This window comes from Pelodiscus sinensis, chromosome Z (assembly GCF_052426305.1).
Source record: "Pelodiscus sinensis isolate ZL-2025 chromosome Z, ASM5242630v1, whole genome shotgun sequence".
NCBI lineage: Eukaryota > Metazoa > Chordata > Testudines > Trionychidae > Pelodiscus > Pelodiscus sinensis.
The window spans coordinates 6,992,725-7,017,197 of NC_143085.1; the positions used below are offsets into that span (position 1 = coordinate 6,992,725).

Genomic DNA, 24,473 nt, shown 5'->3' on the forward strand with positions numbered 1-24,473 from the left:
TTGCCTCATATTTCATGTTCTCTAGAACTTTCATCATTTATGTTGATCTTCTCTGGACTTTCTCCAGTTTCTCCACGTTTCCTGAAATGTGGCGCCCAGAACTGAACATGATACTCCAGCTGGGGCCTAACGTAGATGGCTCAGTCCCTGTCTCGGGGATGTGAGACTGGGCGGGTTAATTTCCAATCCTCCTGTTTATTCTTTTCCTAAGCCAGGAGGGCACAGTAGTTCTGATGGGGGCTCTGCAGGAAGGCAGCCCGCACTCCCTCCTGCCTGAAACCTTGTGCAGGTGTTGAACAGCTGTCCAGCCCACCCTAGAGGTGACTGCATTTCAGTGTTCCTGAAGCAACACAGCACCAGCAATGGACAGGAGAATGGCTCCCAGGCATGGCTTGCTCATGACTGCTTCAGTCCCATTGGATGGGTCTCAGCCTCTTTTCTTCCCCTCCCCCACTTTGCAATGGGGCTGTAGACTCTGGAGGGAGAGGGGTGGAGGCAGGCAGAGGTGTCTCCCTGCAGCAGATGTAGACACGTCTCTGTTTTAATCATTCTCTCATTGAAGTTTTTAGCTTTGTAGTGAGTCCTTTTACATGGAAACTTTGTAAGTCTTGGTAGAATCGTCCCTAGGACAAGTGAGGCAGAGACTCTCCCTGTGGGGTAAATGAGGTGAGAATGGAGAAGGCGGAAGGTGAGCACCTCTGGGCAGTTGCAAAGGTTGGAGAGGGGATGGAGGCCAGATCCAAGATCAATGAGCCCTGGGAAGTTCGGCCCATTGAAAGGGGACTGGACCTGTGGATGCCTTGGGGGTCAGCAGCAAAGGCCTGCTTTGGGAAGCCCCCTCTTTGGAGGTGAATGTGGCAGCATTGAGACACCACCCAGAAGCAGGCGCCACAGACACTAACTGCAGATTCATGGGACGGCTCTCACAGATCTTGCACATGTATAAGATGTTAGATCTACAGAAGGGGAGCAGTGGCATAGTGAGGGGGCCAGAGACGTCAGTTGCCCCTGGGCACCATGTTAGGGAGGCTCCAATTTAATCCCATTCTGCTCCCCCCGTTACCCCTTCAGCTCATTTTTCCTTTGCCCCCGGGCACATAACACCCTCGCTACGCGTCTGCCCTAAGAAGCGTCTATTAAACATGTATTTATTGAGTAACCCATTAGAACACTGTAGATAAAAATTCATTCCTGGTGTAATGTCACTATACCTTTAAAGAGTTACACCAGGGATGTATTTGGGCCAACTTGTTTTCCTAATTAGCACCAATGTCAAATCTGGAAATGCACTCTGCAAAGCCAACTTAATACGTGTTTATGAACCTAGATCAGGGCAAATTCCAGCCCATAGGCCAGATCCATTTTGCAGGGTTAGTCCCTGGTGGGCCCTCACCTCTAGATTTACCTGCATCTTTGTAGATATTAGGCAATTGCAGCTCTTGTTGGCTCTGTAGAAGCTACAGAAAGTGGTGTCCCAGTCCATGCCACTTCCTGCTGCTCCAATTGGCTGAGAAAAGTGATCCATGGCCAACATGAGCTGCGATCACCCAGTACCTATGGAGGCACAGGTAAATATAGTGGTGGTGGCCAATCAGGGATTAACCCTGGCAGGCTACCATTTTTTTATTGCCTGCCCCTGACTTAGATGAATTACTGAAAACTTATATAGTTCCTATACTGCCAGGACCAATAAAAACAAACGTTCAAAAATTCTTCTGCTTACTAACTGCACACAGAAAACTCCACACTGCTCTGAATATGGCAAAGGTAGCCTAAAAGGGTCCTCAACAGAAGTGGTTGATAAAGGATAACATTATGTGGTCCTGAAACTCTGCTGAATAGAAATGTTTTATTCCAAAGGAAAGTATAGGGTAAGAAGAAAACTTCAGTTCCATTCCTATGAAGCTGCCATCTCTTAATACAGAAGCAGAGGAGGAAATACCTATTGAAAAATTAGTCACTGCGGGTATGTCTACACTACAGAGTTTTGTTGGAAAAACAGCTGTTTTTCTGATGAAACCCAAGTTACATTCACACTGCAATTGCATTCTTCCAAAAATAAATCAAAAGAACAGAGGGTTTTTTTCTGCTGTTGGTAATCCTCTTTCTACAAGGAAGAAGCCTTTTTCCAAAATAATTCTCTCAGGAAAAAGGCGTGTGGACGGGGAAGGAGTTCTTTTGAAAGAAGAGGAAAGAGGAAAAAGCACAGGTGCCCTGATGGCCACTCTATCCATAGTAATCACAGCTTAAAAGCCAGATAGCTTCCACACTGAATGGACCCTATCTTTCGAAAAAGCAGATTGCTTTTTCGATGCGCTTTTATGTGTGGACGCTCTCTTTTGGAAGACGTTTTTTCAGAAGATCTCTTCTGAAAAAACATTCTTCTGAAAGAAGCCTGCAGTCTAGATATAGCCTGAAATGATGGCATGTGGCTAGTAAATGAAACCTGCTGTGGAGACTTGTGCCTGAAGCAGTTTTGGCAGATCTTTACCCATTTTTATTCTCTATAGGCATTGACTGAAATAGCTAAATCATAATAACACCACGTCAGCAGTAGATGTTGTCAGAATATAAATGCTCTAGTGACTCTATGTAAAACCTATCCTAGAGGAAGACCAAGTCAACTAAGATTTCATTTTCTCTAAACACTGAAAGCTATTCTAGTAACATAGATAATACACACTTCTTCCTGTCAGAGAATAGATTTAAATTGCAAAAACTTCTGGAGCTTTATGTTAAATCACTGTAAAAGAAGCTTTACTAAACTGGGAATGATGCATCCTCATCCAAACTAGATGCAACAGGCTACAGAAGTCCATTGCTTGGCAGCAGGAAGTATGTGGGAAAGCCATCTGCTAAAACCTACTTCAGAAAAAAACATGAAAGATGTTTTCAGTCACTTCCTGACAGAGGAAGAAACTAATACTTTCTCTCATTAAAAGTGGAAGGCCCTTTTTATTTTTTATATTGCATTAGCAATTAGAGGCCTAGATAGAGATCGGGGCTTCAGTGTGTTCGTTCTTAGATCAGTAGTGGGCAACTGCAGCCTGAGGGCCGCATGCGGCCCATGTGGGTTCTATGCATGGCCCATGACATTTGGTTTACTATTGACCATGCACAGGGTTGCCAGATTCTGCTGGTTTTTGTCTGCATAATTTTTTGTAGGGCTGTCAATTGACCTGCGTTAATGCCTGCGATTAACACATGACAGGATTAACACATTAAAAAAATTAATGTGTTAATCTCAGGTGTTAATGCTGTGCTGCCCCTTTGAAGTGCTGCTCCAGTGCTTCAAAGGGGCAGCACAAGTGGAGTCAGGGATCAGCTGGCGTTCCCAGTTGATCCCTGGCTCTGCTGCTGCAAAGCCCCTTTGAAGTACCAGAGAAGCACTTCAAAGGGGCTTTGTAACAATGGAGCCAGGGGATCAACTGGGAACTCCAGCTGATCCCTGACTCCACTTGTGCTGCCCCTTTGAAGCACCAGACGGCACTTCAAAGGGGCTTTGCAATGCTTCAGCTGATCCCTGGCTCCCAATGTGCTGCTCCTTGGAAATGCCGGCCGGGCACTTCCAATGAGCAGCACTGCATGCAGCCCGGGGTCAGCTGGGGACTCCACCTGATCCTGGGCTCCATGTGGTGCTGTCCCATTGAAATGCCACTATGGTGTTTCAAAGTGGCGGTGCACACAATTAATCATGTGATTAATCGTGTTTAAATTTTGTAATCGCTTGACAGCGCTAATTTTTTCCTATCAGTATTACAAAAGTGACATACACCTAAAGGAAGGGCACATGAAGAAAGGTGTGTGCTTACTGCAAACAGCATTGACTGTGAGAGCCATATGCATCAAAGTACTGCTACAGTTCAGTTGGCACACCCTGAACAGTCTAAGTACACAAGTGCAGTTAGCAAAACTATGCCATTCCAGGAAGCCATCTTGATTATGGCAATCTTGTAGCACATTGAAATGAAGGAGGGGCACTTGGCCCTCCAGAACTTTAGATTTACATAGGAAGAGAGTCCTTGCTCCAAAAAGCCTACAGTCTTAAATCAGGGCTACTCAACTTTGGAAGCCACAGTGATACTCATAGCACATACTAAGGGCCGCAACTTAAGCATAGTTGCATATACATATGCAAATAGCTTTTCACACTGATGGGCAAGAATTCAAAGAGTAAGGCAAGACTACACAACACGCAGGCCCCATTTAAGTTAGTTCTGCTGATATTTAGAAAATGCAATATTTACTCAATTTCCACCTGATTTTCACTTTTTCACTTTTAATGAGCAATGACAGTCACTTTTAATGAGCAATGACTACTAAAACACATATCAACAGAAGACCATTATATTGACTTGTTATTGTGGAGTGTATTTCCAATGGAGGCCATGATCAAAGGATCCCACCCATTGACTGCGTGTTGAGCCCTGCGTAAACCCAAACCGCACCATGGACCGTAAACAAATGGGCCACGTGTTGTGTAGCCCTGGTCTAAATAGATAAGATAGAACATGTAGGAGATAGGTAACATTATCCCCATTTCACAGATGGAGAACGGAGATTAAGCACCTTGCCCAAAGTCAGAGAACCTGTGGTGGTCCTGAACTCAGATGTAATGAGCATGTGCCTGAACCACATAACCATTTTGTGTCTCCTACACTTCATACTTAAACATAAATAGTATAATGAATTGGTAAGTCATATTATGCTAATCAACTATGGGTCAGACACTGTCCTGTTTACAGATATTCTCTTTACCTCCTATTGAGACCTCAACCAGTCTTATTAAAATAATAATTTTTATGTGTGAATTAAAACTGAGATTTTTAAATCACAAATCAGGAAATTCAGAGGTAAGGCTGCCATGGAGACCATAAACCTTTGTGTATGTATCACTTATAATTTTCATAATGATCTCAATACTGCCCACCTAAATCCTTCATGAATTTCAAATGGATACAATACTTTTTTCATTCCCCATTTTCAACTGCTGAGTGGTGTTGCTCTTTTTGGTTACAAACAGCTATTGCAATCCCCAATGAGCTGCATTTGTAGGGTAGGAGAAGTGCCCATAATATAGTAATAGTAACTGTTATTGGGAAACTTTGCACAACTATACCACTTTCTCAATTGAAGATCAAAAATCACTTTACAAACATTAGTTTAGCCTCATCATCCCAGGAGGAAAGAAAATATCTTCAATTTTACAGAAGGGGGGGAGGAACTAATGTACAGAAAGTTTAAGTATTCTCTCATATGAAGTCTGCATCACAACTAAGAACAGATTTCCTAACTTGCAGTCCTGTGTTTTAATCACAAGACCATCCTTCTCATGTCCTTTAACTACTCCAGAATCATTGTGAGGCTCATTTAGGGCATGTCTACATTAGGAAATCATTTCAGAATAACTTATTTTGAATAACTCCTGAAATAACTACTACAGGGAAGCCTCAAAATTAGTCTGAGGCAGGCTCTGTTAATGTGGACGTGCTATCTTGACTTACAGCCCCAGGAAGCACTGGGGAATAATTACTTTCAATGACTCTGGGGAGTACTTATTTTGAAATAGCAGCAGTGGACCATCCACATCACTGTTATTTCAAAATAACTATTTTGAAATAAGTGTTATTCCTTGTGGAAATCTAGAGCTATTATTCTGAAATAACCAGTCCTTTATTTCAAATTAATGGGCTTGGTAGTGTGGACGCTCTGCTTGTTATTTTGAAATAAGGGGAATTATTTTGAAATAACTCACTGGTGTAGACCAGGGCTTAGTGTTTAGATCTCAGGATAAAAAGCAATACAGAGTAATGTAATGCTTGGAAACAAAATGCTATTTAATAAATGAAATATGGAATCTTTCATTCCTATATTTTTAGATGTATATATAGTATATACTATTTTGTAGTGCAATGCAACATTTTATTTTATCTTTTAATTAAAGACTGCAGTGAGGATAGGAATATTCAGGGGTGGACAGTTAAGGCTGCTGTGGAAAACTTTGCTCTGAATTTCCTAATTATTACACAATGAAAACTTCCAACTTATTATTTCAATAATATTTGTATACAAATTTATTTTTGAAGAAGAAATTATTAAACACGAAGGGTATGTCTACACTGCACTTCTCTTTCAAGAGAGGAATGCAAATACAGTTGAGCGAAACTGCAAATGAAGCGCAGATTTAAATTTCCCATGCTTCATTTGCATAATCGCTTTCGGGCGCTATTTCAAAATACCCTATTTTGAAAAAAGAAATGCTGTCTAGACGTGGTTATTTTGAAATAGCACCCGGAAGCGATTATGCAAATGAAGCATGGGAAATTTAAATCTGCGCTTTATTTGCAGTTTCGCTCAACTGCATTTGCATTCCTCTCTTGAAAGAGAAATGCAGTGTAGACATACCCACACAGAATAAAAAAGCATGTGAAAACCTACAACCATCACAGCACCAAAGTGCATGTGCTATCTAAGACTTTATATAGTACATGAGCTCAGTATAGTACAAGATATAACTCTTCCTATAATCTTTTTTCACTGGATGTCTTCCAGGTGACTAGACCTAACCTTGCTTACCTCATGAGATTTAATAAGATCACAGCTGCTAGCATTATGGCTGCAGGATAGTGTTTTTGTTGTTTTTGCTCAGAGCCTAGGAAATAATATGCACAGGAATCAAATCCTCATCACTCCCATAACACTGCAAAACACTTCTACTATAACAGATATCTTCAGAATAAGATACGGGATCATTAAGAGCAATACTGACATTACAGAGAAATAACCAGTGTAGAACACTAAGCATTCTGAGGTAGTCACTCCTCCATCTACCACTAATTAGGGTTAGGTTAAAAATATAAATTGGATAAGATGACCAACAATCTGATTTCAAGCTATTAGATCCTGCCTCTTCAAATGCAATTTATCAAAACTCCCATAGTTTCAGCCCAATAAGAACTTATAACAAGAAATGATGATGACATCAGATATATATTAGATGTCAGAAACTGATGCACAGGTGACAAACTGAAATGCTGAGAACTATACTGCTTATTGGTATCTGAAGTTCACCCAGTAAGTTCTCCCTATAAATCCACATTCTTTATCTCTAAGAAGGAGGCTGATTTTCACTGTATATGTGAAGTTCAGCACCAAAACTGAGGTTCTTAAAAAAATGACCCCTTCTCTTTCAGTGTCTTTTTTGGGACATAAAAGTTCTTAGAAATGGATAAGGAAGGACATGGAACATTGAACTTTGGAGGTAGAAGGGATTTGAAGGACCAAAAAGACAGTTAGCACTAACATGGTAGTGGAAAACTAGGACTGTTTAGGAACTGCTAGGAACTTTGATGTACTAAGTTTGTACAGTGCTTAATGTAATGGGGCCCTGACTTGGTGAAGGCCTCTAGATGTTTCTATGCTATAAGTGCTATATAATTATCCTGAATGGCACAAAGCCCAAAGAAAAAGTTTGTCTTTTCTTTAATTGTTTTTCTGATTATTATGATATCAGCAAGCTACAATCTTTATGTAACTGTCTTAATGACTTCCTGCAAAAAGAGCCTGTCAGTGAAAAGTAGTCCTGAAGCTAGCAGAAATCTGACTGGAACTAAGTTCATAGCCCAACTCATGTGAACTCCTCAGCCCCTATCCTCTGCATATCAAACCGACCTCCAGAATGTCTCTAGACCTAGATTAAACAACTGTAAAAAAATGAGTGGTTTTGTAGCACCTGAGAGTAGACGGAGGTGACAAAAAATAGGCTTCCAGCTCACAACAAAACTGAAACATATCTGTGGAGGTGGTAGAGCAGAAAGACAGCCCCCAAGATAGGAGAGATTCTTCTGCCAGACTAAGAGTGTGGTTGGATAAGTTGACAATGTTGTTAGGTAAGTTGAGGGTACCAGAGTTGAAATATCCTGTGGCATTGCTTCATCGATTTTCAGAAGGCATTTTTCAGTATAGATCAGAAAGTGACTTGGGCAGTGTTGGAGTCATACGGAGTGGATAGCAGACTGATACATTTGTTGAAGGATATCAATGATAATGCGGAGGCAGCAGTGAGAACATGCAGAGAGTTGGGAAGCTAGTTTAGAACGAGTAGAAGTATGAGATAAGGAGATCCGATATTGCCGAGTGTCTTCATCACACTCTTAGAGAGAGTGATGGACAAGATCAAGGAAGAGGTAGAAGGGATATTGGTGCACAGGATGAGAATTAATAACTTGAGGTTTGTGGATGATATAGTTATCATCAAGGAAGATGAAGAGAAGCTAGCGAGAACAGTGCAGGTGCTAAATGAGGAAGGGAAGCAGTACGGACTAATTATTGATATCAATAAAACAAAGACAATGGTATTTGGAGATAAGGAAATAGGAAAGAAGATCAGTTTGATCCCATCTACGCTGGAGAACGTAGAGAAGTTCACGTATTTGGGGAGCAACATGACGTATGATCTAGACTGAAAAAGAAAATAGTGACTAGAATAGCAAAAGCAAGTTTGAAGGTGATGGACAAGATATGGAAAAGTAAAGTGATTAGCTTAGGAACGAAGATAAGTGTCTTGAAAATGTGTGTATTCAGCAGCATGTTGTATGGGTGCGAGACATGGGTAATAACAAAAGCTTCGAAGAGAAGGATATTGGCATTTGAGAGGAGTTGTTACAGAAAGATCCTGAGCAGGGCTGGCCTTAGGCCAATTCGCCCGATTCCCCAGAGTGGGGCCCCATGCCTCAGGGGGCCCCACGTCCAGGTGAGTGATGCATACGCAGTGTGCCAGGAGCACGACGCTTGCGCAGGGCCTCCCCGGGTGCACGGCACATGCATCGTGCCGCCCGGGGCCCCATGCATGTGCAGCTCCGCCCCCAGAATCAGGCCCCACACTCTCTAGAACCAGCCCTGATCCTGAGAATAGGATGGATGCAGAAGGCCACCAATGAGGAATTATATAGGAAGAAACAACTGAAAGAGAACCTACTTCAGAAAGTTATACAGCAGAAACTACATTCCGGCATATCTACAGAATGAATGATGAGCGAAAAGTCAAGACCTTGGTATTCGGCATAATGGATGGTTCGAATAGGAGAAGCAGACCCCACAGAGAATGGGTAGATGATACAGCAGAGTGGCGTGGAGCTAGTCTACAGAAACTACACCACTCTTCATTGGACAGGGAAAGATGGAAGGAAATAGTAAGGGAGGCGTTTGATACCAAAGGGTGTTGAGCCCATGGGTGTTGATGATGTAGGAGTTTAGATAGCTTATTGCCCCCTTTTTTTCCCCCCTGTAGGGAAGTGAGCATTGTAGCTGATTTTTTGGGTTTATCCTAGATGAAGATCTCAGCCAAGGATTCATACTTCTCCTTGGCAGAACTGAGAGTGTAGCAGATTCTAGATTACTAGGTTTTTATATAGCCTTATCGTTGTGGTATGAGAATACTTCACAAATGTTAATGAAATTCTCTTCTACACCCAGAGCTGTCTTGTCCATAGGACAGTTCAGAGCAGCTACTCAAGACCCTCACTTTGGGGGCTCCGCAGAAGCTGCCTCAACTGTCCTATGGATGGGTCCTAGGATGGACTGGGGATCACCGGGAGGCCTGGCATGAGATAGCAACAGGAGACCCCTTCCCCACTCAACATGGTGGCGGCAGCCAGAGTGACCCACCAGTTTGCTCCGCTATACACTGCCTCACCCCACTGCTCTCTCCCAGCCTGCTGTGCTTGGTTTCACTGTAGCAGAAGGAAGCTGAGCACAGTGGGTTGGGAGAGGGTGGCGGGGAAGAGTTCAGCAGGCTGCTGAGTCACTCTGGCTCCTGCCACCATGGTGAATGTGTATGGAGGGGGTGACGCCTGCTGCCAGCCCATTCCAGGCCCACCACTAATCCTCTGACTTGAGTCGTTTACGGGAGAGGGCTTTGGGCAAGGAGGCAAAACAGGACCAGAGCAGCGGCAGGGCTTGTGGAAGGGGTGGGGCAGAGCCTACTACCGGGGGGTTGCTCTGGGCCCAATGCATGGGACACTAAGGCACATTGCCCTAGGCCCTGAATGCCCTAAGAATAGCACAGTCTACATCCTAGGAGCTAGGGAATGATTATTATATCAATTGAAAAAAAAAATAAAAACTAGAGATGGGAAAATAAAACACATATTACGTGATTTGCTCAGTGCCGCACAGGTAATTTGTGGTAGAGCTAGGAACAAAACCTATAATTTCCCAAAGTCCAATGCCTTAACCACAAACTCATCTTTCCTCTTGTACAGAGATCTTGCAGAAACTATATACATAAGAGGATAAAGTAAATGCATAGCTGCAGTCAGAAGCCATGTGTCCAGCTATTGATATTCTCCTGGTGCCAGTGCTGTGATTCACGCCTTATTTTTTCTTTTACCAACTACTGTATTCCTCTGAGCTCTAGACAACAAAATTCTGACCTAAGCCTACACTTTGAGCTACTGCTTCTCTGTTGACTTCTGTTCTTAGTCTTTAGCTTGAATCTACACAGTTCACTATACTGCACCAAGTACTGTACTTCATATGCTGGAGTCCTTCAGCATATAGACCTTTTTCAAAGGAGACTACCATATAGGCAGGGCTGGATTAAGATTATGAGAGGCCTCAGGTTAGTGAGACAAAAGGGCCTACGTTGAATTACATATTGCAAAAAAATAGGAAATCAAATATTTATATATATTTATGGAAAATTAACACATTTATTCTACTCTCACTATAGTCAAACAATTTTTTCCCACTTTAGCTGTGGCAAAGTTATGGGTGATGTCATCATAGTTCAAAGAGCTGACAATTTCACTCTCAATTCTCAAGAGGAACAAAGCACTGAGATGCTCTTGAGTCATGGTGGATTGGAGGAGTACTCCAGGCTCTGGCAGCGTTATGTGGGCAAGCTCACTCCCTCTTCCTCACCTAGCCCAGCCCTGCCTCCTGCCTGAGCAGGAGGACCTCAACAATGAGAGGGCCTAAGGCTAGAGCCTTATTAGCCTAATGATTAATCCAGCCCTGCATATAGACTATTAAATGTCTATTAAAAACAATGAGGAGTCTTGTGGTACCTTAAAGACTAACACATTTAATTGGGCATAAGCTTTCATGGGCAATGGATGATTTCTACTGTTTCTCTGGGAGTGCCATGGAATTAGGGATACAGACTCTTAATTTTCTAAAATACGTTAATTTTTGGCCTGGACAACTTTGATCACCCTTCTTTAAATTATTGAAGGTGTGTATGTAATCTAGAAAAAATGTCTCATCATAGTTTTCAATGTCCAATCCATCTTCATGCAGTGGGCCAAATTATGCCTTTCGTAAAAAAAATATGCTACCCCAATGATGTCAGTAGGGTTTTGTATGTTTAACTATGGCTGGGGCTAGCAACAAAGTTTGATAGGCCCTGGACAATGGGAGGAAGGCTTTGGTTCTGGATCCACTGGGAAGGAGCAGGGCCACAGGTGGATTGGGCAGAGCTAGGGGCAGTCAGCTCTGCTCAAACCATGATGTGTGGGTTCTGGTGGCAATTTTAAGGTCTTGGGGCTCCAGCCGCCAGTGCGGTTGTGGTAGCAGCAGTGGTTACCTAGAGCTCCAGGCCCATTTAAATCACTGGGCCCCACAATAAGTGCCCTCTTTGCACCCCTTATCAGAGGCTCGGACCATGGGCAGAATTAGTGCATAATCTTCAAGTGATCAATTTTTCTCCTCAAACCATGTAACTCAATTACTGTCACACCTGGATAACTAGAAGCAGAATTGGGCCTCTGGTGTCATCACTAAATAGACAGTAGATTAATCTTGCCCTGCAGCTGGTAAAATATACAACACAGTACAAGCTGCTAACTGTTGAAAAGTCTGATTTAAATTCCTGGAGAGGAAAAAAGTTGGATGCAAAATAGCCATAATATTTTTGATTGTACAATTAACAATATGTAATTGTCCTGTGGATCACCTTGAAGAGCCTGTTTTCAGGGCATGAAGTGGAATTTAAAGACAATATATCTCATTAGGAACACTGTTGTGGTTTGAGCAGTGACGTGGAATAGATTTTTTTAGGGGAAGATTTTTTTTATTTGTATAAAAGGTTGATTACAGAAGAGTTCAGGACTTTTCTGAATGACAGATTTGACTAATGTGGTGGGGACATCCAACTCCCTTGCCTACAACAAAGCCTCACCTTGCTGAGCTGATCCAAGAGTCTTTGGTTCTGTTCAGATAGTTCCTGGACAGCTCGTGTTTTCTCTCGATCTGCTTCACGAAGGTTAACGTGCTGCTTCTCCAGCTCGTCCTGTAGCTGTTTCACATCACTCTCCAACTCCGATACCCTTCCTTCCCATTCCCCTTCTTTGTTCTCAAACCGTCGCTTTAATTCATGTTTCTCTTGTTCTAGATGCTAAGTAACAGAACAAAAGAAAAAGATTGAGAGGAGGGGAGGAAAAATTACCAGGATGCTGAATGCTCCCACCAGGTTCCCCATTCCCATACATCTCTTATGTTTTGCATCAGTTCCTCCCTGTACTGCCATGCAACAAACATAAAACAAGAATTTGCTACTTCTGCATGACTTGCAAATATATTGGAGTAAAAAAAAAAAAAAACAGGTACTGAAATATATTTCTATTCCAATAATAAATCTGTCCATGTGCTTTGTAGATAAACTGAAGTAAAAAAATATCCAATTTTGTTTTGAGTATAGAGAATCAGCAAAGCAGACTCTGACTGTCAATAAGCAGAAAATGTAGGCCACACAGACCAATTAATAGTTTAGACAAATATGAGTCAACTCAAACTTTTTTGGGGAAGTCAATCTAATAGAATCCTATGATTCTTTTCTTACTTGCACAGAGATCTTTAAAACCAGTTCTGTGATTGTTTAGGCACCCTGCAGTAAATTTTTTTGTCAAGTGGCTCTTTCTGACCTAATTAAGTACAAAGTGTTACTATATGCTGTAAAACTACAGGTGGAACCTCTCTAGTCCAGCACTCTCGGTACCTGACCAGTTCAGATAATTTTCCAGAGCATGGGAGGTCAACATTGATTGAGCAGCATTACCAACACTTCCATAGCTTACTGGGCTGTTAGAGCACATTGGGGGGAAATTAGACCTAAATAACAGCACAGAACACTAGGAACTAGGGGTGGTGGCAGCAGTAAACAAACTTTATGGGACCGCAGGAAAATTGACCACACTTATGAAAAGCGGACATACAGCTAACTAAAATCAAAGTTCTGGACTAGAGAGGTTCAACCTGTACCATTGTTTTCCCACTCTAAAGGGATGTGTGTATAAGTGGCTAGTGAAGTGATTCCAGTACATAATATATTTATGTGTATATTTAAGCCCAGATTTTCAGAAATTGACTTTGGTTTAGCAGGCATCCACAACTTTGCATCCACAATTAATTGTTCAGAAAAATCTGGTAGTTAGAAGTCTATTGAAACTTGTACATGTTATGCAAAGCCAGTTAACTGAAGGCCTAAAAATGGAGGCAAGGCTAAAGTAGAGCTGAAAAATTAGATTAAACTGCTTCCATATTATGCCCTTTTGTAGAAAATCTCAGGAGGGATAAAATTGCTTGGAAAAAACTCAAGTTCAGGGAGTTTCTGGTATAACAGAGACCACATTTGTTTCTTGCCTGCTGACTGGTCAGAGTGAAACCCTTTCCTACTGATTTCCAAGAGTCTTAGGAAAATCTTGAATATCCTGAAGCATAACATCTTTTTGCTATTCCTTGAGTACCTTTGTCCTATATGGCAAGCTGACTCCATCAGAATCTATGCTGCCAATGGTTCTTCTCCTGAACATGGCCTGCCCTTCAAGAAAAATTTGAGAGCCACAGGACAAGGGGACCCGATGAATACAGACAACAATTTCCCATTTTTCCCAGAGCCCAATCACACAGGTCATTGTTTCTCCATCCCTTCATGTCCATAAATCAATGGGGCGGGGGAGGGCGGGAAATCACACATTATTTATGTGCAGTGGCTTTTTGGGTGTCTTTAATTCTTAAATTATCTGCACTGTTAGCATGTGAACCACAGTTATAGATCAGTCCCATTGTGCCAGGAGCTGTACAATCAAGGAAAGAAAGACAGTTCCTGCTCTGAAATCTGGCATCTTGATTTTTTTTTTTTTTTTTAAAGAAAAGAGTAGTTCTGTAGCACCTTAGAAACGAACTAGATAGATAGTCACATGAGCTTCTGCGGACCAAACCCACTTATATATAAGTCTTTAAAATGCTACAGGACTATTAATTCCTTTTAAAGTTACAGACAAACATGGCTTCTCCTCTGAATCTCATCAGGAAAAGATGCTATAATTGTTGCAGTCTATGGGATATATTCTAATTTTAGCAGATAAGGGGGAGTTATGCATGTATATACCCACACATCAAGCCAAAAATATCCTCTTTCATAACTCAATATATCTCATTCATTGCTAAGCACTGTTCAGAAGAATGTGTGTGTGTGTGTGTGGAGGGGGGGGGTGGATTGTGGACTGAAGGCTGAACATTAGCATGAAGTGTATAAGTGTGCAAAGTGATTACAATCAAAATTCTCAAGTGTAAAAAGAAAGCTACTGATCATAATTCAGAAGCAAACTGCAAGCCTTTAGACAGAAACAAAATGACTATTTAAAAATAGTGCTCATTTATTGCAAAATGATTAATGAAAAAGATTAACAAATAGGAATCACAATTCAGGGAATAAAGTTACCAGGAACACAAATTAGCTCCAGCCTATTCCTCTGATGAAAGAGATACAACAAAAGGCATTGGGGGACAACTGCAGATTCAAAGATGGGATGACTAGATTTGTTTTGTCTCAAATAATTATAAAATGATAAAAATTATAGTCTCAATAGCAAAACCTTCCTATGATTAATCGTTCCCCAAACCTGGAGTCCTGCAATTTTGATGGTACTCTTTTGTATTTTCCATGTTGTTTAGTACTGACAGGAGTGAAAGAACAGACTGTTCAAATTTATATTTTTTTCTAGCTGCTCTTTAATTTCTACTCAGAACTAAATTCTAGAAGATATTCTATTCTGAAAGTGTGCTTCCTGAACCAATTAACAGCGCGGAATCTGTCTTTACTTAAAAAGACAGGAGCAAGTGCCTTGTTGACAATTAAAAGCTGCACTGCAAAATGATAGAAAAAGAACACAGAAGGAAACAGTGACATTAATTATTTTAACCCCATTGCATATGATAACAATGAGATTCAGAGAGCATCCACATTGGATTCTGTGTCTGGAAATGCATTTAAACTCTGACTAGGCATTGAGATATCTGAGAACTAGATGTGATTGGTATCAGATATAGAATCTTAGTAAACTAGACCATCACACACACAGAGAACACCTTTTGGCAGATGACAAGGAGCTAAACTCATTTAGTGTGTGTATTCAAGGGAAGACAAAATTATTAATCTGCAAAGAATCAAGAGAGAGAGAATATAAATTTATAGCTGTTTTGATAACTCCAGAAGAGCAAACCAGTATATTGGCAGCTGGGAATGAACAGTTAACTTGGGAGGAAAGGAGGAAATGTCTCTTGAAACTTGCTATTTAACAGCAATAAATCTGGGTGAAACTGTGACCTGGGCAATCTCAGCTAACATCACAGTTTCAGAAAGCAGCAATATCAAATTCTACAAAGGGAGAGAGAAAAGATAATATCAGGAAATGGATAAAATAAGCACAGATCTTTTCTTTTCCCTGCCCCCTTCTTCTCCTGCTCTCATTCAAGTGAATGTTAAGTTTTGCATTAGGCTGACTTTTAGCTTGATGAACACAGGATTATCAGTTCTCATTTTCTGCAGTATTGGGTAGCTGTATTGATCCCATGATAGAGTCAAGATATTATCTCAAAACACCCAGTCACTCAATTTAAAACAAAAGCCTATCTAATGATCAAACAATGCACTGGAAGTGAAAAGACCTAAATGTTGAAACTATGCACTTTGGGAAAAAATTAAACTAATAAAATAGTGTAATTAAACATATTTTCGACAAACGTCACCTTCACTACTGTTGCTATCAGAACAAAATTATTGAGAAGTTGATCGACTAAAATAAAGTCTTGGGCTTAATAACAACAAGACAGATTTCCCAAAGGATAAAAAAGTCACAGAATATAAGGCTTTGATAGTAAATTCACAAATCCTTTGAATTTGTAAAGATATGTGATTCCACAAGGAAGACAGGAATATGCTGAAGCATGAACATAGGGTTAGAGTTGGGTAATGATTTCAAATTAGAATATTAAGTGGTCACTGTTCAGACTAGCTCTAAAATGGTGTTTCTTGGATATAGTATTTTCAACAATATTCACTGGTGGAATTAGAAACTTCTATTGTAAATCTAAGCAAAGAACTGCTGTAATAGTAATGCTTTATACAGCTGTGTAATAGAATTGGTCTAAGAGAAGCTGCCTGCAAATGCTCTTTAATGTATAATCACTCTATTTCTACCTAAAATCAATACATAGAGCTCAATCCACTGAGTTCCTAGCAAACAGCCTTTCCCGGCTATTTATAGGTATTTTCAAAACAAACAGTTCACACAGACATATCATTGTTATCTGCTGGCTTATGTTATCCATATTAGCAAATTGCAAAGGTATAAAGATTAAGTACTACAGCATAGTACCTTCTACATTAAATTCAATTCCGAAGTGCCCTGAATCTAGTCATAAAAAGTATGTATGTCCACAGTTAATATACCTACTGTTCTACCTACTTACTCAGAACCTACTTTACAACATAGTGTGCTGAAAGATCTGTGATCTGAATGAATAGAAATATGTTCAAAGTTCTACACAGTGAAAAATGGAAAAGGGGAATATTTTCTCTTTATTTCTAATTATTTATCCAAAATAGGGAAAAAACCCAGTCATTATGGGAAAGAATACTCAGCCAACACCATGCTGAAAACCTTTCATGGTCTGTTGTGGCTTCCCCCTTTACATTAAACATGTGCCTTATCTCCAGTAAAACATAAGAAAGGAAGGTACCTGTACAATGAACTACTGTTTTCTAGAAAACCAACCACACCAGAGATATGTTTTAAAGACAGTGGGTGGACATAATTTGTAACTGAAATGCCACAGGTTCCTGTAGCCTATCCAGTTTTTTGATTACCTATAGGTTATTAAAAAAAATTACTGTGACATTAATTTCAGATAGTTTCATTTCCATTAACTATAGTTTCCATGTCAGGATCTGGTAGGTCTGTAGGCAGATTTTTGCAATGTTGTTTACTTTATCTTTAGGTAGTCAGAGATTTTCATAGTTTTCCCTCATCCTCAATAGCCCTACGAGTGGAGATCCAGGCAAGAGCATCTATACATTTCATTATAGATATTTTCTTTTAGAAAGAATTAAACCTTGTAGTATAGAAGGAGTTAGTATATATAATGTATACATATTATAAACACCACCAGCACCACATTACACATATTCAAATAAATGGAATAAAAAGGATTTGTACCTGAAACCTACAAACAAGGCTGTGCCCACAGAAGCTCATGATGCTATATATATTTGTTCCTCTCTGAGATGCCACAGGACTACTTCTTTTTTAAAGTTACAAACTAACATGGCTACTGCTCTGAGACTTTAAAGAAAAAGTAATTTGGCTGAAGATGGAAAATGGAGGAAGCTTGTCACTTGTTCTTTTACAATAAAATGCTTGAGCAATACTCCTGAATACCCCTAAACTTAGCATTGCCTACTTGGGACTAGCTGAAACATAGAAAAACTTGCTGAGAAGAAAAACCCTCCTCTATGCTTTCTAAAGGAGCTCCTTCAACCTCCCTCTGTCTCTCTCTAGTCCTTGTAGACCTGTATTTCCCATCACAAATTCCAATGCAACCCCTTCCTTTTACCACCTCACCATCCAGGCCCTGCAATGCTCGTTGTTAGTCTTGGAACCCAGGTGTCTTTCCCTTTTTCCCTTAGTCTCTCAGACCAGGTATCTAGGTCTCATTTGCTCCCGCACATACTGTCATTGGAACCTAGGGCTTCTCCTCACTTCACCCCTCCGGGTTCGCAACGCCTAAGCTCACAACTGCTGGCCCCACCCCGCACTCTAGACAAGTGACCCTGGAGTCAGCCCACCCCACTGATTGCATCTGGAGACAAGCTCCCCACGGACCTCGTCCTATCCCGTGTGTTTCCCTAAGGCCGGCTCTTCCCCTACCCAAGTTCGTGGAGAGGCCAGGTCCTCATCCCGTCGTACCCCACTCCAGGGCCTGGCCAGCCCTTCGGTCCCTCACCTCCAGCTTGTCGGTGAGCTCCTGGTGCATCCTCTCGTACTGCCGGCTGATGTCCTGGTTCCTCTCCAGCAGAGCCTTGCCCAGACGGGCGGCCAGAACCAAGTCCTTCTCCTTCTGCCGGATCAGCGAGAGCAACTCAGGCGGCTGCCCGGACGGAGCAGGCCCCGCTTCCTGCTCTCCAGCTTGCTGCTGCCGTTGCTCTCCGGCGGCGGCCAAGATAGCCAGCTCCTCCTCCAGCGCCAACTCCAGCTCCCCCGGGGCGCCCTGGAGCGGAGCTAAGGCAGCGGCGGCGGCGGCGGGGCTCCGGGCGGCTCCTGCTCCCGCGGCCCCCGGCAGCTCCATGCAGCAAGCGCTGTCCAGCTCTGCTGGTGCTGAAGCGGCGCCTGCCAAGCCCAGGCAGTAAGCGGCCATGGCCCGCGCCTCGTGAGCTCCAGGCTGCGGGGGCAGGAGAGCCCGGCCCCCGCTGCTGGGGCTGTCTCTTCCCCTTCTCCTCCCGCACGCTGGGCTGCGCCAGGAGCCTGCCCCGCTCCCCGTGCCCGCGCCCAGCCGCCGCCGCCGCCGCCGCGCGCGCCGCCCCCCGGGAGGACGCGAGGAGTCGCCTTAGCCGCCCTCCTGTTGGAGCCGGGCTGTCTCAGCGCGCGCGGGGCGCCCTGCTGCTGCCGGGCCCGCTCCACAGCGCTGCTGCCAGCGCCCCATCTCCGCCGCGGCGCCTGCAGAACATCGCGCCGCAGCAGCGGCTGCAGGAGCCTAACGAAGCCGGCACCGCCCTCCCCCTTTCTGCCCGGGCCTCGCAACCCAGAGCCCTGACGACAGCAAACACCTGTTCTCCGAGGCGCTCTGATTCGCTAAGCCGGGTAGCTCCATAGGCCCGCACCCAGGTGCTGCCCCGATTAACCCTTCTGTACCTGGAGCCTCACCCCACTTCCCAGAACATTTCCTCCAGCAGAGACACTCAGGACTGGAATTGCATCTAGTCAGTCAACTGAAAAAGAGGAAGTTGCTTACCTTTAACAGTAACTGATGTTCTTTGAGATGAGTGTCCCTGTGGGTGCTCCATAGCAGGTGTTGGTGTGTCTAAGCTCCACAGAGCAGAATCTTCCAAGCTGTGCCTGAGGGGGCTGTGCATGTGCAGCAGCAGGGTGCACAAGCACTGCGTGGCCACTCTCCTCTCAGTTCCTTCTTTATCTAGAAATTCATCCTGTGGAAAAAAGGTCTGTGAAGTAGAGGGGAGGAAGGGATAGCGGAGGACCCACAGGGACACTCATCTCAAAGAACATCAGTTACTGCTAACGGTGAGTAACCTCCTCTTTGGGAGAGAGATGTCCCTGTGGCTGCTTCACAACAGGTGACCATAAAGCAATATGTTCTAAGGAGGCAGGGACTTTGGATCTGGCATGTAGACAGCACAGCCCTGGAGACCCTTGTTGAGGAGAAAGGTCCATGAGAAAATGCGTAGTGCTTTGGAAAAGTTGGGTCAGAAGCCCATGTGGCTACAGTGCATATGTTCTCGAGGAAGTAAGCTATAGACATCACCACAGCTCTAGTGGAGTGGGCTCGGATGGAGGCAGGTGGAATTAGTTGATTGTGCTTGTAGCTTGTAGAAATCCAGTGTGATAGTCTTTGGGAAGATACTTGTTGTCCTTTTTTTCATTCTGCAATAGATATGAAAAGTCTAGGCAAAGCCCTAAAGGGCTTTGTTCTGTGGAGGTAAAATAAGAGAGCCCTGTGGACATCTAGTATATGCATCCTTGTTTCAAAAGTATTAGCACGAGGTTTAGGGAAAAATACAGGTAAATGAATAGTCTGATTTATGTAGAAGGGAGAGCATACCTTGGGGAGAAATTTGGGGTGGGTACATAGTGTGACTTTATCCTTTAAAAGATGGTGTATGGAAGATTCACCATCAGGGATGCCATTTCTCCCATCCCACTTAGATATAATTGCAACCAAAAATGTGGTTTTCATAGAAAGGTAAAGAAGGGAACTGGTGGCCATTGGCTCAAATGGAGGATTTGTGAGTGCACTAAAGATGAGATGAAGGTCCCAAGCTCCCTTGATGGAGTTACATCAGGGTATAGTGACTGTTGGCCCTTCATGAAGTGTTTTTTGATTGGATGAACAAAAATTGTACTATTGTCTATTTTTGAATGGAATGTGGTTATAGCAGCTAGATGCACACTAATGGAACTGATGGAAAGGTTGGATGGCTTTAGGTGCAGGACGCAGTCAAGGATGACAAGTAATGGGGAAGTCTCTCTTGAGAGATGTTCTGTGGGATGGCCCAATGTGCAAAACATGTCCACTTGTTGGAATATGTTTTCCTAGTCAAGGCAGTGCGACTTGTAGAATAAATTGTGTATTTGGTCAGTACATTATAACTCTATGCCTGAGAAACAGCCAGGTACTAAGCCTTCAGGTGAAGTCTGAGGAACTACTGATGTTGGGTCTGTATATCTGGTTGATATAACAGCCTGGGGTTGTCGCTGCTTATGTTGAGTATCATGCGAAGAAGGAGGGGAACCGGAGGAAAGGCATAGAAGAAACAATGGTTCCATTTCATGGTGAGAGCATCTCTGAGAAAGCCTTTGTCTATGCCTGACTTGGAGCAGTATAGGGGACATTTTTTGTTGGCGCTTATTGTGAAAAGGTCTATTAAAGAATGACCCCAATGAGCAAAGATTGCATCCAATGTCTGTTGGTCTACTTGCCACTCATGCTATTGAGGTAAGGATCTGCTTAGTGTATTGGTAGTGGTATTGAGTTCACCTGGAAGATAACAAGCTCTGAGAATGATGACACCAATTCCTCAGGGTAATAGCTTCTGTACAAAGGACATGGGAATGGGCTCCTCCCTGTCTGTTTCTATAAAACATGCTGGCAACATTGAGTGTCTAACAGTAGGATGTGAGAAAGGTACTGAGGCCTCAGTGCTGGGTGAGAGATGGGGTGAGGGTAGGTCCACTGTGTCATCCTCATAGCTTGATAAGAATTCAGGAGAAGAGATATGTCTTGGTGCTGCTGTGGCAGGTGATATATCAGTGCCGAGGAATAAGGAGTTGAGGGTGGAAGAAATGGTGAGGTCCTTATGATGAAGGTACTTTGGTGGTGGTGTGGACAGTGCTATTAGTGATGGTGCAGGAGGCAGTGCCAACAGTGTCTGCAAATCTGTTGATACTGCTAACTGTTGCAGTGTGGTTATGGCTGTGGCACTGGTGACTGGATTGATGGTACAAAGGTCCAGTGACACTGAAGGTTGAGATGTATTCTTGGTGCCTTGGCTCAGCCTTCTGTTTGTCCAGTGTTGTAATGGGTGCCGAGCTTCTCGAGGCAGGCATATCAAGGCCTGTAGCCTCAGTGTGGGGCTTCTGTGTATTCTGTTTTGTGGTACAACCTCAACTATGGGCACCAACTTCTCAGTACTGTGTTGCTTAGGTGATTGCATTTTATGAGAAAGAGAGGAGGCGCACTTCTTTGGGAATTTTTTTCTCTTATCAGATGCCTGCTTTTCAGGCAGTTGGGTGCCTGGGTCAGAGCCAGGGTGCTGTGCCTTTTCAAGCATTAGCATTTTAAGATGGGAGTTTTCTATCCCTGCACATATGCACCTTAAGCTTAGCACAGTAGTGACAGTCCTGCTGCACATGGCTCTTGCCTAGACATTTGATGCACTTGGAGTGTCCATCAGAGACGGGCATGGTGCCATTACATGCAGTGCAACACTTAAATCCTGGTGATCCAGGCCTTTCTATCTGATGAGGGTAAAGGTCAGAACAGTAAGAAAAAAGAGCTTGGGTAACAGTTTTTTTTCAATTTCTTTTTTGGGGGGGGGTAGGAAGATGAACTTGGATTGGAAACAAGGTAATGAACAAGGAGAATAGGAGAAAATAAACTACTTATCTATAGAGAACAATGCTGAGTGAAGAATACTGCTGAGCTCCATCTTAAATTGGGAATAGTAAGAAGGAACTGAGGGGAGGGTGGCTGCACATGCGCGGTTACACCACTTGGCACTTGTGCATCCTGCTACTGTGTACATTTCAGGATTTGGAGCTTAGTGTTCAGAAGAAGCATGAAATGTGTTTGCATAGAGAAATCTCAGAAATGATTACACAATTGATAGTAGCAGGGATTTTCAGTCTCTGAAGACACAGAATGGGATGACCCATTCAACTAGGCAAAAGTTGAAGCCAAAGTGAGAAAGGGAAAATTATTTGCTCTTTAAACTTAACTGCTGTAAATGACATCTTCCTCATCTACAGTTATACAATTCTGTCCAGAGTAGCAAGGCTCACCCTATGGCACAAATAAAAAAAGGATGAAAATAATCTGTTTTTCAGAGCTGGTGTGTAAGCAACAACACATTAACTTTCTCCTCAGCCAAGAAACTTCTACAGGTGTAAAACTGGAAAAGGCTACAATGTAGGTTAATCTGAGGTATGGGGTGCGTGGGAAAAAACCATCCAGTTAGTATTGAGGAATTTCATCTCCTTTTCTCCCTGAGACAGATATTGCAACCCCATGCTATATCTTTGGGGACCAGTGCATGAAATTTATTAATGCTGTCTGTAGGATTGTACAGGCAGTCCCCGGGTTACATACAAGATAGGGACTGTAGGTTTGTTCTTAAGTTGAATCTGTATGTAAGTCAGAACTGGCGTCAACCGCTGCTGAAACTGATCAGTTTCAACCACGGCTGAATCTGGACGCCAGTTCTGACTTACATACAGATTCAACTTAAGAAACCCAGGCGTCCCCAAGTCAGCTGTTGCTGAAACTGATCAGCGGCTGATTCCAGGAAGCCTGGGGCAGAGCAACTCTGCCTGGGGCTTCCTGTAGTCAGCCACTGGTCAGTTTCAGCAGCGGCTGACTTGGGGACGCCTGGGGCAGAGCAGCTGGGGTGCTGCCGAGTTGGTCCGGAGTGGCGCTGCGGGTCCAACCCGGCAGCCCCCAGCTGCTCTACCCCAGGGGTAGGCAAGAAAAGCCTGGTCTGCCGGGGGAAGGGGCACTAGCTGCACCCCGCCCCAACAGACCAGGGGGACAGGAGCAAAGCCGTGGCGCACGCCCGCAGTGGGACAGCCCAAGCGTGCCCGGGCTGTCCCGCTACGGGGGTGCTCCAAGGCTTTGCTCCCCATCTCCCTGCAGACCAGGGAGATGGAGAGCAAAGCCATGGAGCACGCCTGCAGCGGGACAGCCCAAGCGCGCCCGGGCTGTCCCGCTGAGGGCATGCTCCAAGGCTTTGCTCCCCGTCTCCCTGCAGACCAGGGAGATGGAGAGCAAAGCTGCAGAGCACGCCCGCAGCGGGACAGCCCAAGCGTACCCGGGCTGTCCCGCTATGGGGATGCTCCAAGGCTTTGCTCCCCGTCTCCCTGCAGACCAGGAAGATGGAGAGCAAAGCCACTGAGCACGCCCGCAGGGGGACAGCCCAAGCGCACCCGGCCGGCGCCATTTTTAAATGCCGGCTAGTTCGGACCCCGTGCCGCGCGGCTACACGCGGCATGGACTAGCTAGTTCGGATTAGGCTTCCTAATCTGAACTAGCTGTACACCTCATGGGGCATACAACTAGTTTGGATTAGGAAGCCTAATCCGAACTAGCTAGTCCATGCCGTGGGTAGCCGCGCGGCACGGGGTCCGAACTAGCCGGCATTTAAAAATGGCACCGGACGGCTTTATGCAAATGAAGCCCTGGAAATTCAAATCCCGGGCTTCATTTGCAACTCTGTATGACTACATTACCCCCCCTAGTTCGAACTAGGGGGGTAGTGTAGACATACCCTAACACCCTTCAGGTGCCTTGCTATAGTGGTTCAGGCTGGATTTTCCTGAAACGCACAAGCAAAGGGCTTTTGATATGAAAGAACAAGTGTGCCAGAAAAAGGTGTACTATCCTATTAATGGATGGGTTGGAGTCTGTAATTTGGGGATAATCAAGAAGGCTTTGCCCTGCCCTTGGTGCCGAGTCATATAAACAGGAAGTAGAGATGAGAGGGGAAGTAGAAATAGAAGTTGAAATGCCTGAAGCAGGTACCAGAAACAATCTGAACCTGCCTCAGGAACTTTGATATGGTCTATAAGTTTGGGAGCCCTATACTGGGTTCCTGATGTTTGTTGCAGCAATTTCTGTTCTGAAACATGATTGTAAATGCTTGTCCTGGGTGTTTAAAGTAAATCAACCCTTGCTCCACATGGGGA

General features: G+C 43.6%; 1 protein-coding gene across 3 annotated transcripts in view; it reads right to left on the reverse strand.

Annotated features, from left to right (window-relative positions):
- Positions 1-24,473, reverse strand: part of BICDL1 (BICD family like cargo adaptor 1) — a 179,527-nt gene that overhangs the window by 91,246 nt on the left and 63,808 nt on the right. For 2 of the 3 annotated variants that reach the window (XM_075898124.2, XM_089775211.1), the window contains one exon: positions 12,182-12,397. In XM_075898124.2, coding sequence (XP_075754239.2) covers positions 12,182-12,397 — 216 coding nt within the window. Of the gene's footprint in view, positions 1-12,181; positions 12,398-18,285; positions 19,515-24,473 lie in introns of those variants that run through there. The other variant, XM_075898123.2, reaches the window with a different exon arrangement.